The sequence below is a fragment of the Macaca thibetana genome, chromosome 17, assembly GCF_024542745.1.
Source record: "Macaca thibetana thibetana isolate TM-01 chromosome 17, ASM2454274v1, whole genome shotgun sequence".
In the NCBI taxonomy this organism is placed as follows: domain Eukaryota; kingdom Metazoa; phylum Chordata; class Mammalia; order Primates; family Cercopithecidae; genus Macaca; species Macaca thibetana.
The window spans coordinates 80,119,463-80,136,714 of NC_065594.1; the positions used below are offsets into that span (position 1 = coordinate 80,119,463).

Below are 17,252 nucleotides of genomic sequence, written 5' to 3' on the forward strand. Positions count from 1 at the left end.
GTGGTCAAATTAGCTCTTTCACTTTTTGGTATTAAAATTAAGAAAATGAAAACTCACAGATATCTTTTCTGTTATGTAACCTGATTACTAGTTGCCATTTTGGGGCTATTTAATGTGGGGAAAAGGTAGATTGTTATTTTATTGCTTTTAAAGCTGCTCCATTAATTTTTTTCTAGTTTTTGTCAACACTGTGAATTTCATAGAACATCAGTTTATGTCCTGAAATATGTTTTCAGAAAATAGAAAGCCAAGTATATTTCGTAAGTGTGCTGAATCATTTTTGTTTAAAATTAAGATTTTTGTATATGAATGTGAATACGAACACAGATATCTGTATTTTTGTTTGTGCTTGCAAATACAGAAATAAAAGCCCCTCAGGTATGTTACAGTGTTCCTTTTACAACCTTACAAAGAGAATAATAGTAGTGTGAATTTTAAGAAAATGAAACTATAGCTTGTCTTCTGATGTCACCGTATAATAAAGCCATCATTATACCCTCATGTGGATATCCTAGACAGGAGGTTCTACATGTGGTCCCTTGACAATTGCCTAAATTAAAATATTAAAGGCCTAACAGCCGCTGTGTTGACCTTTTTCTGCCTTGCTGCAGACAGATGAGCTGCTGTTTATTAGGAAGGCTTCTTCCCACAGGTGGAAGGCTACGTGAGCTTCCGCTCTTCTCTTCCCACCCCTTTACAACGTTGGGCATCAAAGTCCTGCTGTTCCAGCAGCTTTGATTCAGTTCCTCCGTCCTCAAGACCCCTAGGATGTGCCTGACGGTCTGAAGTATTTTGATTAGCTTTTAAATACTTCAGATTCCAAAACTTCTTTCAAATAATTTAATAAATATTCTGTCCTCAGTAACTGCTCATTTTTAAAGTTTTGCATGGCTAACCTCCGTGCCTTGCTGCTGGTATCAAACTGGGAAATGAAAACAAGAATCAGCGATGTACTAACTCACTCGTTGGCTGGTTAACAGCAATCAGCCTCTTCAAAAGAATATTTTGAACTTGTGCTATCCCCCTACCCCACACCCCATGAAAATCACAAAATCAGAACTCTAATTGGGGCTTTACAAAGCAAAGCCATAGGAAAAGCTGTGTAAACATTAAAGCCTCAGGGGACCAACACTAACAGAAAAATAGTGTTTTACAGTGGAGAGGGTGAGGCAAAAAAGGAAAGTGTTACAGACATGAAAGGCCCAGGCCCACGTTCCTATGGAGCTGAGGAGCAGGCTTGACTAGGGGCCTCACTGGCGGGCTTAGAAGGGTCCGGTGGGGAGTGCAGTTAGCAAGGGCATCGTCCATGCCATGCTTCAGCAGGAAGACGCCGTCAGAGAGCCACAGCATCCTGGCATAGTGATATAGGAAGTCTTCATTTTTTATTTTTTTTGCTATTTCTTAGTTTCTTCATTCAGTGGCAGACCAAAAAATGTGTTGCATTGCATATTAACGGATCAAGATTTTAGGTTGTTTTCCTATTTTCCAGAACTGAAAATGTTATTTGAGATTGAAATTCTCTATCCATCTTCTCCATGGAAATGAAATTTGTGATTACAAAAAAGTATCTACACACTATGAATTACTTTTATTTTTTTTCTTTTTTTCTCCCAGGTCCGAGTTGACAGTGGCATCCAACCAGGAAGTGATATTAGCATTTATTATGATCCTATGATTTCAAAAGTTAGTTTAATTTCTTAAATGGATTATTTGATTTCTTCTGAAAAATCAGTGATATTTAAAAAGTCTGGAACTGGGCCTTTATCTGCATCATATGCTATGAACAACTAATTATGCACTGATGTAATGCGAAAGCAGAGCAGTTTTTTCTCTTGAGAGAAAGTTCAGCGTTATGTTAGTTTGCAGTACTCCTCCTCCCAAACTATGTCATATCACCACCATCACACACATGTGCATGAACGGTAGTAATAATAAACATCTAACCAATGGTGCCACCCTAACTCATCGCAATGAGAAGGAATTAGGTTTCTTTTTTGGCCATTGGCGGAAATTACCTGAGATGAAAGTATGAATGAATGGCAAGAGTTGGGCTGATAGGCAGTGTTTGTTAGAGTACTTTTTGATCTTTTCTCTTCAGTTTTTACAAATTACCAATTACGTAAGTAGATTTGATATAAGAGTATAAGATTCGTTTTGGCCACCTGTCTTTTTGAAGTTTGACTTTCCAGAATAAATGAATTGAATTTTTGGATCTTTAACCTTGAACTTTTGCATCTTTAAATGCTTAAAACCTTATAAAATTTAAAATGCTGTAATAATTAAGATTGTGGATTTTATTTTTATTTTATTATTATTTTTTTGAGATGGAGTCTCACTCTGTCCCCCAGGCTGGAGTGTAGTGGCACGATCTCACCTCACTGCAAGCTCCGCGCCCGACCCCAGCTTCAAGCGATTCTCCTGCCTCAGCCTCCCTAGTAGCTGGGACTACAGGCTTGTGCCACCAAGCCCAGCTAATTTTTTTACTTTTAGTAGAGACGGGGTTTCACCTTGTTAGCCAGGATGGTCTCCATCTCCTGACCTCGTGATCTGCCTGCCTTGGCCTCCCAAAGTGTTGGAATTACAGGCGTGAGCCACCGCGCCCGGCCAGATTATGGATTTTATTTTGAAAATCTGTGTTCTCTGAAGTGATACATCTGTATTGAGGAATGATTTCTTTATTGAACCCTGTTTCTCGAGATGGCTTTTCCCCAAGTGTCCTTTTTAATGTTGTCGTTGCAGTAAACAAACCATTTTTTATCTTTCTTTTTTCAGTTAAGGTTTTAGTGCTTTTTTTTTAAATGATAGAGTCTCACTTTTTCACCCAGGCTGGAGTACAGTGTCACAATCTTGGCTCAGTGCAGCCTCGACCTCCCAGGCTCAAGCGATCCACCTGCCTTAGCCACCCAAGTAGCTGGGACTACAGGCGTGTACTACCATGCCGGGCTATTTTTTTATATCTTTTGTAGAAATGGGGTTTCATCATGTTGCCCAGGCTGGTCTTGAATTCCTGAGCTCAAGCAATCCGCCCGCCTCGGCCTCCAAAAGTGCTGGGATTACAAGCATGAGCCACCGTGCCTGGCCTAAGTTATTGGTAGTATTAAAATAAAGTTTAGGTCTTTTGTTTATAGAGAACCACCATTTAATTTAAAAATAAAACTATGTAAAAATATTGTAGGTTGATTTTTAAATATTCAATTTTTAGATGAATGTTTTTCTCTTCAGAAAAATGGCCTACAAATTAATTTTCAAATTTGCTTGATATTGAAGAGCTAGTAAAACCTACTAAAATAAAGACAATCTATAGATTGGCTAAAATAACTGTCAGAAAAATCTTTAATGAATAGTTAAGGTCTTATTTCATTGCTAAATTAGAGAGATATGTATAAGTAGGCACTAAATCATGTAGAATGGTAAGACTTTTCTGTTTTTTTGATTTCTGAAAAAGTACCATTTGCTTCTGTATATATTATGTGTAAAACTGCGAATGATTTCTAAGTCGTCTTCTTTCTTTATACTTTTATTTTTGAGACTTTACTTTTTTTGTTAGTTATGAAAGTGTTAAGGGCTGGACGCAGTGGTTCATACCTGTAATCCCAGCACTTTGGGAGGCTGAAGTGGGTGGATCACCTGAGGTCAGGAGTGTGAGACCAGCCAGGCCAACATGGCAAAACCCTGTCTCTACTAAAAATACAAAAAAATTGACTGGGCGTGGTTACACATGCCTGAAATCCCAGCTTTTCAAGAGGCTGAGGCGAGAGGATCTCTTGAACCTGGGAGGCGGAGGTTGCAGTGAGCCGAGATTGCGCTGCTGCCCTCCAGCCAGGGCAACAGAGTGAGACTCCATCTCAAAAATAAAAAATAAAAAGTAAAGAAAGAAACTGTTAGCTGTTCAGGGTATCAAACTTGGAAACCACAGAAAAATAGGGAAAAAATGTCTTATCTAATCCTCACCACTACCCTAGATGTTCAAATCCTATCTCAAATATTCACATTTAGCTGTATCTCCTTTTACATTTTTTCTGTACTTTTGTTACATTTTTGTTTTTGTAAAATCACTCTTTACTATGATAATGAAATGTAGGAGAAAAGTCTGAAATAGCTTGATTCTAATATTTATATACTTAAAAAATCATAATTGACATATTGAAAACTGAACTATTATAAAATTTCAAGATATATTTCGATATCTGTTATGAAATATTTTAATTTTTACTAAAATGAATCATTTAACATTGTTCTAAATATATATATATTGAGTTTTTTGTTTGCTTGTTTTTAGCTAATCACATATGGCTCTGATAGAACTGAGGCACTGAAGAGAATGGCAGATGCACTGGATAACTATGTTATTCGAGGTAAAAACAAAGATTTGCACTCGTTGGTTTTTATATATGGTGTCCAGTTCCAGAGAACAGCCTCGGTTTACCAATGAGAATATGGCACGGCACATTTGCTCACTGTGTGTTTAAAGAGAAATAAGAAAAGCTTCCATCCATCAAACCACCATACTAAGTATAGGGGTTTCATTTTCCTTGGCACTCCTATACTTTACATCTACTTCTTAAGATATTAAACTTACAATGTATGATCTTTCCTAGGTGAGCATCTAATATTTTGTGGGTACAATTATGTATTGTGTGTGAAATGAGAGCCTCCAAAGTAAAGAACCACTGACCAGTGCAGTTTGAGAGCAATTTTGCTAGATTATTGTGTATGGAGTGTCTGTTGCTGTTGTTGTTTTAAAGTAGAAAACTTGAAAATGTATGGTGATAGAAGTGTAGTGACCTACATTTGACTAATTTGGGGAAAGAGGGAATAGCTCTTTGCTTCTGTGATTAGAACACATTACAGACTGTCTTCTAGGAAGTGCAGTTTTGTTACCTCCTGTTCATATATGATAGTTCTAATGCCTGACCAAATGCGAGACTACCAGCCTTTAGCATGTATAGTGATAAATGAATTAGAAGCAGCCATTACATTGAAATAATCAAAGTACAGTTACGCTTATACCCCTAAGGAATTAAATTTCATTCTAAATTTTAGCAGCTTTCCATTAATAATGAAAAGCTTACTTTAGTGCAACATAAATCATCATCTTCAGAATAACAGGCTTTAACACCAGACTTAAAATATAAGTTCACACTGAATTGTGAAAGAATAGTGTGGTCAGAGAGCATTCCATAGGCAAGACTGGCTTCTGTATAGTTTTGTCCTTTTCTAGTGGCTCTCTGGATGTAACAGTAGGCTGGTAGGCTACATTTGGAGGCTGAAGTGGTACAATAGTAGTGGAGTAAGACTGCACAGTCCCCTTCAGGACCAAATGGAACTTTTATGAAGGTTTTGAAAGTCCTCTTTTTGCAGTAGACAACTTTTAGGTACCCAGGAAATGGACTGAAGCTTTGTGTGAAAAAGAAAAAGTGCTTTATTTTCAGGGCACATCCTTCTCCGAGACAGGAAGCCCAGCTAAGCAAAGGAGCATGTCAGGCCTTTGCTTTACCTCCCTGACTGAGTACCTTTGTGCGGTGAACCATTTGTACAACTGTACAGGAGTACCCAGGGTAATCAGTGACTGTATTTTCACATCTACCTTTCCCTGCTTATTTTTATCTAATAATATTGAATTACATCATGTAATCCACACTTGCCCTTGCCTTTTCTCTTTGAGTTTTTCCCTGTTAGATCAGGAGGCTGTCTTCCTTCCCATCCCCCACCGCCAACTCCCCCCTACCTTTTTTTGAGATGGAGTCTCACTCTGTTGCCCAGGCTGGAGTGCGGTGGTGCAATCTTGGCTCACTGCAGCCTCCATCTCCTGGGTTCAAGCAATTCTCCTTCCTCAGCCTCCCCCCTTCCCTTTTAGCATTACCCTTTTTTCTTTCCATTTGTTAACTAACAAGTGATGGAGATTCTAATTAATCTTGTGTGCTAGTGATTCATCCTTGTGAACTAAAGAAAAATAATAAGCTTTTGGCTGGGCGCGGTGGCTCACACCTATAATCCCAGCACTTTGGGAGGCTGAGGTGGGTGGATCACTTCAGGTTAGGAGTTCGAGACCGGCCTGGCCAACATGGAGCAACCCCATCTCTACAAAAATACAAAAAAATTAGCTGGGTGTGGTGGCGCATGCCTGTAGTCTCAGCTACTCAGGAGGGTGAGACAGGAGAAGCACTTGAACCCAGGAGGCAGAGGTTGCAGTGAGCCAAGATTGTGCCATTGCACTCCAGCCTGGGTGACAGAGCCAAACTTCACCTCAAAAAAACAAAAAAATGAAAAACAAAAAATAATAAGCTTTCAAGTGAGCCTAGGTGTAACTTAAAAGAAAATCAGCAACATTAATATCCACAGCATCTAAAAACTGGAAAAATCCCCTTCACATTCTTTCTAGCTCATTTTCTACTTTTTTTTTTCTTAAGCCTTGATTATGGAGTATTTTCTGACTTCATAACTTTGCTGTTTTCACTGTTTTAAGCAAATGCATATTTTCTCCATATACCCAACGTCTGTATTTCTCTATATAACCAGTACACGATTGTTACATAGGCCTTGAGGAGGGCGTCTTTTTTCTTACAGAAGTAATATTGCTGTGGAGAGGCCTTTAGTGCGTATTTGGGACACACGTTCAGTTTATGTGAGTTTATCTATGTTTATCTATATATGTGAGTTTAGATAGACATAAATAAGTTACTTGGGAAGATTATTCCTGGAGGACATTAAAGTATTGGGGGATTTTCTTCCTTTTTGTCTCTGCATTTTTATTGTGGTAATTGAAATACTAGATTTTGGTTAATTTAAGTTGTACTCTAATGTGCTTGAACAGTAAATCCATGAATTTGAGAGTCTGAGTAAGAATATTTTGTCAAAACACATCTCTGTTAAACTTTGATATAATACGACATAGTGGCGTGACATGGCATCTGGGCAGTTTGTCAAAATATTAGATTAGTTTTGGTCCAAACTAGAAGTTATTTATCTACTCTATCTGGCTTCTGAAAGGAGTATTCTCTCATATTTACATAAATACCCTGTCATGTTTTATACTTAAATGAACATTTTTCCACTAATTTGCTTACTATACTTTATATATATAGGTTCACCAGTTACTAGTTTTTAAGTGACTGAAATACAAAGTAGGCTTGCCATTATTCTCCTAACTTTATACGTGTCACATGTAAAAAATGTGTTTCGTTGTATGGGTAGATTTTTCCAGGCTTAGTCTGAAATTTTGCCTTTGAATTACTGTGATGTAGTAGACAGAAACCAGACAAAGCTGGGTTCATAGCCCCTGTCCTGATGCCATTTAATAATAATGTGATTTTTGGCCAGGCGCAGTGGCTCACACCTGTAATCCTAGCACTTTGGGAGGCGGAGGCGGGTGGATCGTGAGGTCAGGAGTTCAAGACCAGCCTGGCGAAGATGGTGAAACCCTATCTCTACTACAAATACAAAAATTAGTCAGGTGGTGGTGTGCGTCTGTAATCCCAGCTACTCGAGAGGCTGAGGCAGAAAATTGCTTGAACCCGGGAGGCGGAGGTTGCAGTGAGCCAAGATTGCACCACTGCACTCCAGCCTAGGCGACAGAGTGAGAGTCCGTCTCAACAACAACAATAAAAAATTAAAAAAAAAAAAAATTATGTGATTTTTGTCAAATGACTTTGTCTCTCTGAATCTCATACTCCACATTTGAAAAATGGAGTGATAGTCTCTGCCGTATAAATTACTGGTGAGGATTAACTGAGGTTAAGTATATAAAGGGCTTGGCACCACACTGGCTTATGTTGTTCAATAACTTTAGTTCTCATCCTTTCTTCCTCTCTCCTCACACTTATAAAACCATATATTTAAAAATCAAGGCCAGGCACGGTGGTTCACACCTGTAATCTCAGCACTTTGGGAGGCTGAGGAGGGCAGATCACTTGAGGTCAGGAGCTGAAGACCAGCCTGGCCAACGTAGCGGAACCCTGTCTCTAGTAAAAATACAAAAATTAGCCAGGCATGGTGGTGGGTGCCTGTAGTCCCAGCTACTCAGGAGGCTGAGGCAGGAGAATCGCTTGAACCCAGGAGGTGGGGGTTGCAGTGAGCTGAGATCACGCCACTGCACTCCAGCCTGGCTAACAGTGTAAGACTCTGTCTCCAAAAAAATAAAAATAAAAATTATGTGTTATAAATCACATTATCAATCCATTAGTCATATGAAATTTACTAAACCAAAGATAAACAATATTGAAAGACCATTTTAGGTAATTTCAAATACTGTGCGCTGAAGTTATATGCTTTCATTGTACCCTGTTCGAATACTTCTGCAGAGCATTTACCATCACTGTAAAATTAAAGTATTAATTGTGTACTTAACTGTGAAATGTTGGGTTATCCTATAAGAATATTAGGCACATGAGGACACTGATGATCTTTATCTTGTTTGCATGCATATTACTGGTGCTTAGCAGTGTCTGACACATGCTAGATGATTAATAAATGTTTGTTGGATGAATGAATGAGTGAGCGAGTGATACTATCCCTGATTTCAAGGAGTTACTAATATACTTGATGTGAAAAACATATGAAAAGATAACTATAATATTAATATAGCTTCATAGGTGCCACAATGGGGGATTGAAAAAGTGTAGTGGGAGTTTAAGAAAGAGGCTAGCATATCTTCCTTTTCTTACCTCTCTTGGTCCTTTGAAAGTAAAGAGTACTGCTTTAGGATTCATGGGTGTCTCTGTATCTCTTGTCGAGAGTACCTCACTTTGTTCTGCCTTCAAATGATCCTCAGAGTGGCAGCATTTTTAAAAAGACTGGTAATGTCCTGTGTAGGTGACCTAAAGGGGATGGACACACTCAAGCATCTTTGCAGTATCACTTGTTATAGTATTTTAGGAAAATAATCTGGTGTTAGATGTTAAAATAAAAGTACATGCCCTCTGACCCAGCTGTTCATCTTTTGTAAATCTTTCCTATAGAGTTAAAAAACTGAATTATGAGCTTGTTCACCATGACGTTTACAACAACATTGTTTGTAGTAGCCGAAATGCTGATCAGCCACAGTGTCCACTAAATGGATGAATGACTGAGTAAATTACAATGCATTATTACTGTAAAATACTACGTAGCTGTGACTTAAAGACCTGTCCGTATGGATTGTTAAAGTAGAAAAGCAATTTGCAGTCAAGTGATATTCTCATATCACTTGAACCGTCTTCTCATCCTAAAATATTTTAAATTGTGTTGGATGAGCACAGAGAAAGGTGTGGACATCTACATATCACAATGATTTCTTTTTTTAAGGTCAAAGGATTTATCAAAGAGGGATTTTTCTTGACACATTTCTCTTAGACTTTTTAATTTTAGGTATTTTCGAAACTATAGAAAAGTTGAATGAATAGTGCTGTGCATAGTGCTGTGCATGCCTGTATAATCTTCACCTAGATTATTATTTAATTAACTTTTTTGATATTTGCTTTGTTTTTCTACTTCTCCCTTTGTTTGCCTTTTCCTCCTCCTTTCTCACCCTTCCTCTTTCCTTTCCTCCCTCCATTCTCTCCTCTGTTTTTCTCCTGATCCATTTGAAAGAAGGTTGCAAACATCATGGCACATCACTCCTGAATACTTTATCAGGCTTCTTAAGGGGAAGACCATGGTCCTGTAACTGGATTTTTCTTGTGTGCTGCACAGATAAGAGTCAGTTTATTGAGACAGCATTATTGCAATAGAGAAAGAGTTTAATAAACACAGGACTGGCTAAACGGGAGACTGAAGTTTTATTAGTCAAATAAATTTCCCCCAAAATTTGGAGGCTAGGGTTTTAAAAGAATAATTTGGTGGGCAGGGGGCCAGGGAGTGGGGAATGCTGACTGGTTGGTTTGGGGATAAAATTATAGGTGCTTGAGGCAGGGTCTTCTTGCTACCTTCAGTTACTGGGTAAGATCACAGAACTAGTTGAGCCAGTTTACTGGTCTGGCTGCATGACTCCTGAGCCGTCATTTCTAATGTTAGTTTTACAAATACTGTCTGTTCCCCAGGCAAGGAGGGGGTTTGTTTTGGGAAGGGGCTATTATCATTGTTTTACAGTTAAAGTATAAATTAAATCATCTTACAGTTAGCATGGCCTACACCCAGCAATGAACAGGGGCAGCTTGGAGGTTAACAGCAAGATAAAGTTGGGTAGGTCAGATTTTTCTGAGTGTCATAATTTTTGCAATGGCCATTTCATTCCTGCAAAAAAGTACAATACCATCATTACACTCCAAGGAAAATTGACAGCAACTTAACAGTTTCATCTCATGTCTTGTCCATATTTAAGTTTGTCCCTCAGAGTCTTTTTTTTTTTTTTTTTTACTATTTTTTAATCCCATCTGTGGCCCAAAGTTACACAGTGTCTTTGATTATGTCTCTTTATTGTCTTGCCCTCTTTCATATTTCATTTCATTAATTTTCAGGAGAGTTTACTGCAGTTGATTTGTAGAATGTGGCACATTCTAGATAGAAAGTGTCAACATTGGTTCAGTAAAGGCACTTGTGAAGTGATTCCAAGGATGAGGGTTGTAGGTGGTAATTTGCAATATCACTCTCAGAACTCACGGAAACTCTTTGCTTACTATTATCAGTTTATTATAAAGGATACAGCTTGAGAGTAACCCAATGGAGGAGATGCATAGGGCAAGGTTTTGGGGAGGGATGCAGAGCTTCCATGCCCTCTCCAGATGCCCCACCCTCCAAAACTTCCATGTGTTCACCAACCCACAAGTCCTCTGATCCTTGTCTTTGGGTTTTTATAAGGCCTGACTAGGTAGGCATGATCGATCCTATCAATCTGCCATTAGTTATCAAGTCATTCTTCAGTCCCTCTCCCCTTTGGAGGGTGGGCATGGGGCTGAAAGTTCCAACTCCTTAATCACATGGTTGGATCCTCTGGCCATCTGCTCCCATCCTCCAAGAGTCGTCTCATTAGCATAAACTCAGGTATGATTGAAAGGAGCTTGTTATGAATAACAAAAGATGCTCCTCTCACAACAGCCATTTCTGTGATATTCTTGCCAAAGATGTACAACCTGAATATAATCATGAGGAAATATCAGACAAACCAAACTGAAAGACAATCTACAAAATAAATGGCTTCTTCTCTTCAAACACGTCAAGGTCAGGAAACACAAGAGTTGAGCAACTTACGTAGATCAAAGGAAACTAAAGACACATGACAACTAAATGCAGCGTGTGGTCCTGGTTCAGATCCTGGACCAGCAGAAAAATGTTCTTCTTTTGTAGTAAGGGTCAGAAGTGGGACAATTGGTAAGATTTGAATAAGGTCCGTAGATTATGTGATAGCAATGTCAGCATTGTTAGGCTTGTCTGATTTTGATCCTTGTACTGTGATTATAGAAGAGATATACTTTGCTTTTAGGAGATGTACACTGACATATTTAGAAGTAAAATGACATCTTGTCTGCAACTTACCTTCATATGTTTCAGAAAGAAAATTATGTATCTGTGTATAAATAGAAAAAAATAGTGACAAAGTAAATAAATATGATAAGATGTTATTTGTAGAACCTGCATATGTAGTAATTCTGTTCACTATTTTTTACATTTTGAAATTATTTCAAAATAAAAAGTTTAAAAAATAGGGAAGAGCAAGTACCCCCACTCTCCACTAATATTTAAAGAATAAAAACAGAGATGCACTTGGGATTTTGAACTTAGATATTACTTATCTGGCTAATTCTGAAGGATAGGCAGGTTTAAAAACTTGCTTTATGAAGGGCAGAAAAGGTAAGACAATCTACTGTCTTGTTTGGTAACTGCTTAATTATTCAAATATGAATATTTTTTTCCTGTGCTGATTGTGAACTTTTGTTAAGATAGAGAAACTTCGAAGCAAAAATGTAATTCGGTTAAAGTGAATTTAGAAATCCTCATGAAATAAGAGTGCTTTTGGCCTCTGTTTGATCCTGGCAGCATGTCTAGCTGATGTCTGGGCAGTGTTTTGGAAGCAGCAGGCAGTCAGGGGAAGGCCACTCCTAGGGGCCTCTTCTCTGTGGCCTGGTCGTGATTTCCCATACAGATGGGACCTGGTGAACTCTGCCAGAGGTCATCCATGACTCCCAGTCCACACCTCCCAGTCATAATTTTTACGAGTATGTGATTAATAATATCCTTGAAGTTGTAAACTAACTCTCAAAGAATACCTCTACTGTCCCCGTACTATTTAAACAAGCATCTGTTCAAATAGTGTTGTCTTTCCTGGGATGTGAAAGAAAGAAACTAAATGCAAAATGGTAACTTTCAAATCTGTGTGATCCTGTTTAGTGCTTCAGTGATTCTTGCCATCTATCTGATCTTTTGAGCTCTTAGATATAAAATAATTTTCTGATTATTACCCTCTTTTGGCTTTAGGATTATTAATGGACAGTAGTTTTGGGAACAGTTAGTTGGGGCATAGGTGTTTGTTGTCTGCCATGAGCCATTATCTCACCATATTGGCCTTAGGAAGGAAAAAAAGATAACGATTTAGTTTTGCATAGTCATATATAATATTTTATTTAGAAAACATTAAAGAGAAAATGGTTTTGTGTTTTGATTTTATTCTTAAAACATCATTTAGTGAGATGAAAGTCTGTATTTTTATGCTGTATTTGCTATTCAAGTAGAAAGATTTTTTAAAATTCCATGCTTCATTTATGTGCTTGATGGCTCTGTTCTTTGATATCCAAAATGTAAATTAATATTTGCTTTCAATTCCTTTGAGTTACATTTTTCTCAAATCAACACCTATTTTTCAGCTTTGGATACGGAGGACAAATACAACATATCATTTATCCTGTGAAACTGCAAGCATGTTAACTTTCTGAATGTTATCAGTCACAAATTTGGCGCATCAGAAAATAATCTCTTTTTCGTTCAAATTATCATTAACTATTTCTGAAAGCTATATTGTATTTTAGTGATGACAGAGTTTGGTTCCAACTATTTTAACATTGGCCACACAGGGAGCTAAAAAATTTATACCAGCAATAGGCTGTAACATGAAAGCCAGTAAAGTTAAATATGAAATATTGAGTATATATTTGAATAGTATTACTTCTTTCTTTCTTTTTTCTTTTTATTTTGACATGGAGTCTCACTCTGTCACCCAGGCTGGAGTGCTGTGGCACAATCTTGGCTCACTGCAGCCTCTGCCTCCCAGGTTCAAGCAATTCTCCTGCCTCAGCCTCCCAAGTAGCTGGGACTACAGGGGTGCGCCAGCCACAACACCCAGCTAATTTTTGTATTTTTGGTAGAGATGGGCTTTCACCATGTTGGTCAGGCTAGGCTCAACTCCTGACCTCGAGTGATCCACCCGCCTCGGCCTCCCAAAATGAACTGTACTATTTCTATTTAACGAGGGGAGGGAAGTTCAAAAATCCTGAGACTCCTGCTACCTTACCTACTGTTTTGCAAAAACTCTTGTAAATTGAAAAATTCTGAATTATTAATTTGTACATAAGATCAACTTTTTTGGTAAATTAAATCGTTGATGTACCTTGGTCTAATAACTTTCATCCCTTTCAGTCCCTCCCTTAGAGTCTTATTTTTTCCAGAACTTGATTTATTGTAATATATGAATGATTTGCATATTGCTGGTTTTATTTCACATTTCTCTGTCTCACCCTGTTTTGGATTCCTTCACATATGGGGGATGTTCCCCCCATAACTAGAAGCATCTGTTTTCTGATGTATACCATCGAATCTGCCTGCTTTTCTGAACCTTAATCATTCAGACATCATCTCACAGGCATTGCAAATTTAACTTGTCCATGAATCTGCTATTTTTCTCTCAACCTGTTTCTTCTCTGCAAATGGCAACTTGTCTCATGTTGCAGAGTCACAACTTTGGTACTCATCTCCCCATTCTTTGTAGTTGTTGTTGTTGTTTTGAGACAGGGTCTCACTCTGTCACCCAGGCTGGAATGCAGTGGTGGGCCCAGGGCTCACTGCAGCCTTGACTTCCAGGGTTCAGCTGTTCCTCCCACCTCAACCTCCTTGGTAGCTGGGACTACAGGCACACACTAGCACACCCAGCTAATTTTTTGTATTTATTGTAGAGATGGGATTTTGCCATGTTACCTAGGCTGGTCTTGAACTCCTGACCTCAAGTGATCCACCTGCCTTGGTCTCCCAAAATGTTGCACTTACAGGCATGAGCCACTGCACCTGGCCCTCATCTCCCCATTCTTGCCATCAGTCCCTGCCTGCCTCCTGAATATCCCTCAAGTCCAGCTACTTCTCCCATCTGTATTGTCAGTGTCCTAGCTGTGGACCTCAGCCTTGCCATTTTTCAGCATATCTCCGCAATTGTCCCCTGAGGAATTTTTCAATCTTCCCTCTTGCCCTTCCCCAGTCCCTTTTCCATATAACAGCCTAAGTGATTCTGGATTGTGTAAATCTAGTCATACCTGCCCTCTTCCCATTCTAGTTGCTCTGATGGGAATGTGAAATCTGTGCATGGTCTATCACACCCTGAATGCCTTTTGGCCTTTTCACTGCACTCAGCACCATTCTCTCCTTTGCTCATACTCAGACCATGGTGTTTTCCTTTCATTCTTCTCCACAGGAATACCTGGTGGTAATCATTTGCTTTTTACCACAGTGAAATATCTCTCTCTCTCTCTCTCTCTTTTGTAACCAGAGATAGGGCCTCTCTGTGTTGCCTAGGCTGGAGTGCAGTGGCACTATTATAGCTCACCGCAGCCTTGAACTCCTAGATTCAAGTGATCTCCCTGCCTCTGACTCCTGAGTAGCTGGGACTACAGGTGTACCACCCTACCCAGCTAATTTTTAAATTTTTTGTTGAGGTAGGGTCTTACTGCGTTGTCCGGGCTGGTCACAAACTCCTGGCCTCAAACAGTCCTCCTGCCTCAGCCTCCCAAAGGGCTGGGATTACAGGTGTGAGCTTAATTCCTCCCTAATGTTACCATAACCTTAGCTACTCATCTTTGGGTCCTTCTCATCTTTCTGTTTTCCTTCCCAGCCAGGAAAATCTGTGTAAGTCTCAAATGCTTTCCTCTTCCTGAAACACCAAAGCTGTCATTTCCTATGCAGGTGAACCTTTCTGGCAAGTGATATACCTCTTTTCTTTTTCAAAAGCACTCTAGTTTGTCTCTTTGTGAAACATGATCAAGGGATTAATTTCCCATGTTTTATTTAGCCTGATCTCTTTCAAGGAGCTTTTTATGTTTTTGCCTACCTAATTGTTCTCTCTAAGCATACTAGCATATTGCCTTCAATTGCTCTTCATTTTCATCTATCCAAAAGCAACACCACATTTTTTCAATGATTTCTTAGGTATATTGATGTCATTAGAAATTTCAGATGCCTTCTACTATGTTTCTCATTAAAAAAAAAAAAAAAACTTACTAAAGCCCTCTGAAACATCAGTTTTTGTATATGGACCAAGTAAATCATTACCCACAGGAGAAGCATGAAATAGCTGTGTGTATCTCATGGGCATGCGCTATAGAAGATCTGTGTGTGTAGGTACATAAAGCAATCTATAAGGTATCTATATGTATGTAGTGAACAATATGATCGATTCTGATATATGTAACTTTTTCTATGGAATATTCATGTATCTAAAGGAATAGGATTAATTTGAATTTGTGAAAGTTTTCTAAATGTTTTGAGGTAGTTTTGATAAATTGAGATTAGCTTTTATAAAATTTAGATATATAGCATCTGTTGAGTCAGGAACGGAAATGCTCAGGATTTTCCATATGGTTGTGGATATCGTCTAGTATAAAAGAGATGCATAGGAAAATGCCTGGGCAGGTATACGTGTTAAGCTGTTATCATTGGCTAGCTTACAGATGGAAAGTCATATTGAAAAGGTGTGCCCTGCTCACTCAGACACATGCACTAGGGTACAGGATAACCTGCTGTAACAAAGACTTATAAATCCAGTGGGATAAATAAGAGAGACATTTATTTATCTCTCATGTAACTGTCTGGTCCATGCTGCTAGGAGGGCAAGTCAGCCTCATGAGGTCATTCAAAGATACACACACCCATCCTGATGTGCCACTCCATTTGAATTGCCAAAACTGAGTTTCTGACCTGTTGGAAACCCATAATAGGAGGAGAAGAAAGGAAGCCCAAGCAAGCAATTTTAAAATAAGTGAGTGAGTCAGAAGTTGCGTACTTCACTTTAGCTTACCTTCCTTTTTCTAGGAATTAGTTTGTCATGCCTAGCTACAAGCTAGATGGGAAAGTAGAGTCTGTGTCTGGGTGTCTTTTGCTCAGCCAAAACTCTATTACTGTGGAAAAATGAAAAGCAGGTTTTAGGAGAAACTAGCAGTCTGTCACAATAAACCTCTACATCTTAAAAATTGTTTATATATAATTATATATATGTAACTATTGTGATGTATAATGTACTAAACATTAGGTAAACTATTCAGTCTCTCTGGATTACAATTTTCTTTTTTTTTTTCTGTTTTTTAAAAAATTTTTTATTTTTTTCTTTTAGAGATAGAGACTTTCTCTGTTGCCCAGACTTGGGTACAGCGGTGCAATCATAGCTTACTATAACCTCGAAGTCCTGGGCTCAAGTGATCCTCCTGCCTCAGCCTCCCAAGTACCTGGGACTGTAGGCATATGACACCATTCCCAGCTAATTTTCTGTTTTTATTTTTTGTAGAGACAGGGCCTTGCTATGTTGCCCAGGCTGGTCTTGAACTCCTGACCTCAAGTGATCTCTCACCTTGGCCTCCCAAAGTGCTGGACTTAAAGGTGTGAGCCACTGCACCCAGCACAGTTTTCTCATTTTTAAGGTCCCATTTATCTTTGTAGTTTACTTATTCTATTATTAGTTGTGCAGTTTGCCAAGAGCAGGTACCATATTGTGTGCTCTCATTTTCCTTCCCATGATATCTAATTGCTGCATGAGTAATAGGTGTAGAATAAATGTTGATGGATATAGATAGGTTTGCTCAGATTAAAGGGCTAGATAGTAAATGTTTTAGACTTTGTGGGATACAAGGTTTCTGTTACAACTGCTTGACTCTACTGTTAACAACATGAAAACAGCCACATGTAAACAAACCAGGCTGGCTGTGTTCTAATAAAACTTTATTTACAAAATAGGTAGAAGGCTAGATATGGCCTTCAGGCCATATTTTGCCAACCATTGTGTTACAGGAAAGTTACACCTTCCAAATAGATATAGGTATAAACTTAGATTTCAGGAGCTTTTTTTTTTTTTTTTTTTTTTTTTTTTTTTGAGA

General features: G+C 38.5%; 1 protein-coding gene across 3 annotated transcripts in view; it reads left to right on the forward strand.

The window, feature by feature from the left end:
- PCCA (propionyl-CoA carboxylase subunit alpha) overlaps nt 1–17,252 on the forward strand; it is a 438,112-nt gene that overhangs the window by 207,790 nt on the left and 213,070 nt on the right. For all 3 annotated transcript variants that reach the window (XM_050765975.1, XM_050765974.1, XM_050765976.1), the window contains 2 exons: nt 1,615–1,683; nt 4,280–4,355. In XM_050765975.1, the coding sequence (XP_050621932.1) occupies nt 1,615–1,683; nt 4,280–4,355 (145 nt within the window). The remainder of the gene's footprint in view (nt 1–1,614; nt 1,684–4,279; nt 4,356–17,252) is intronic.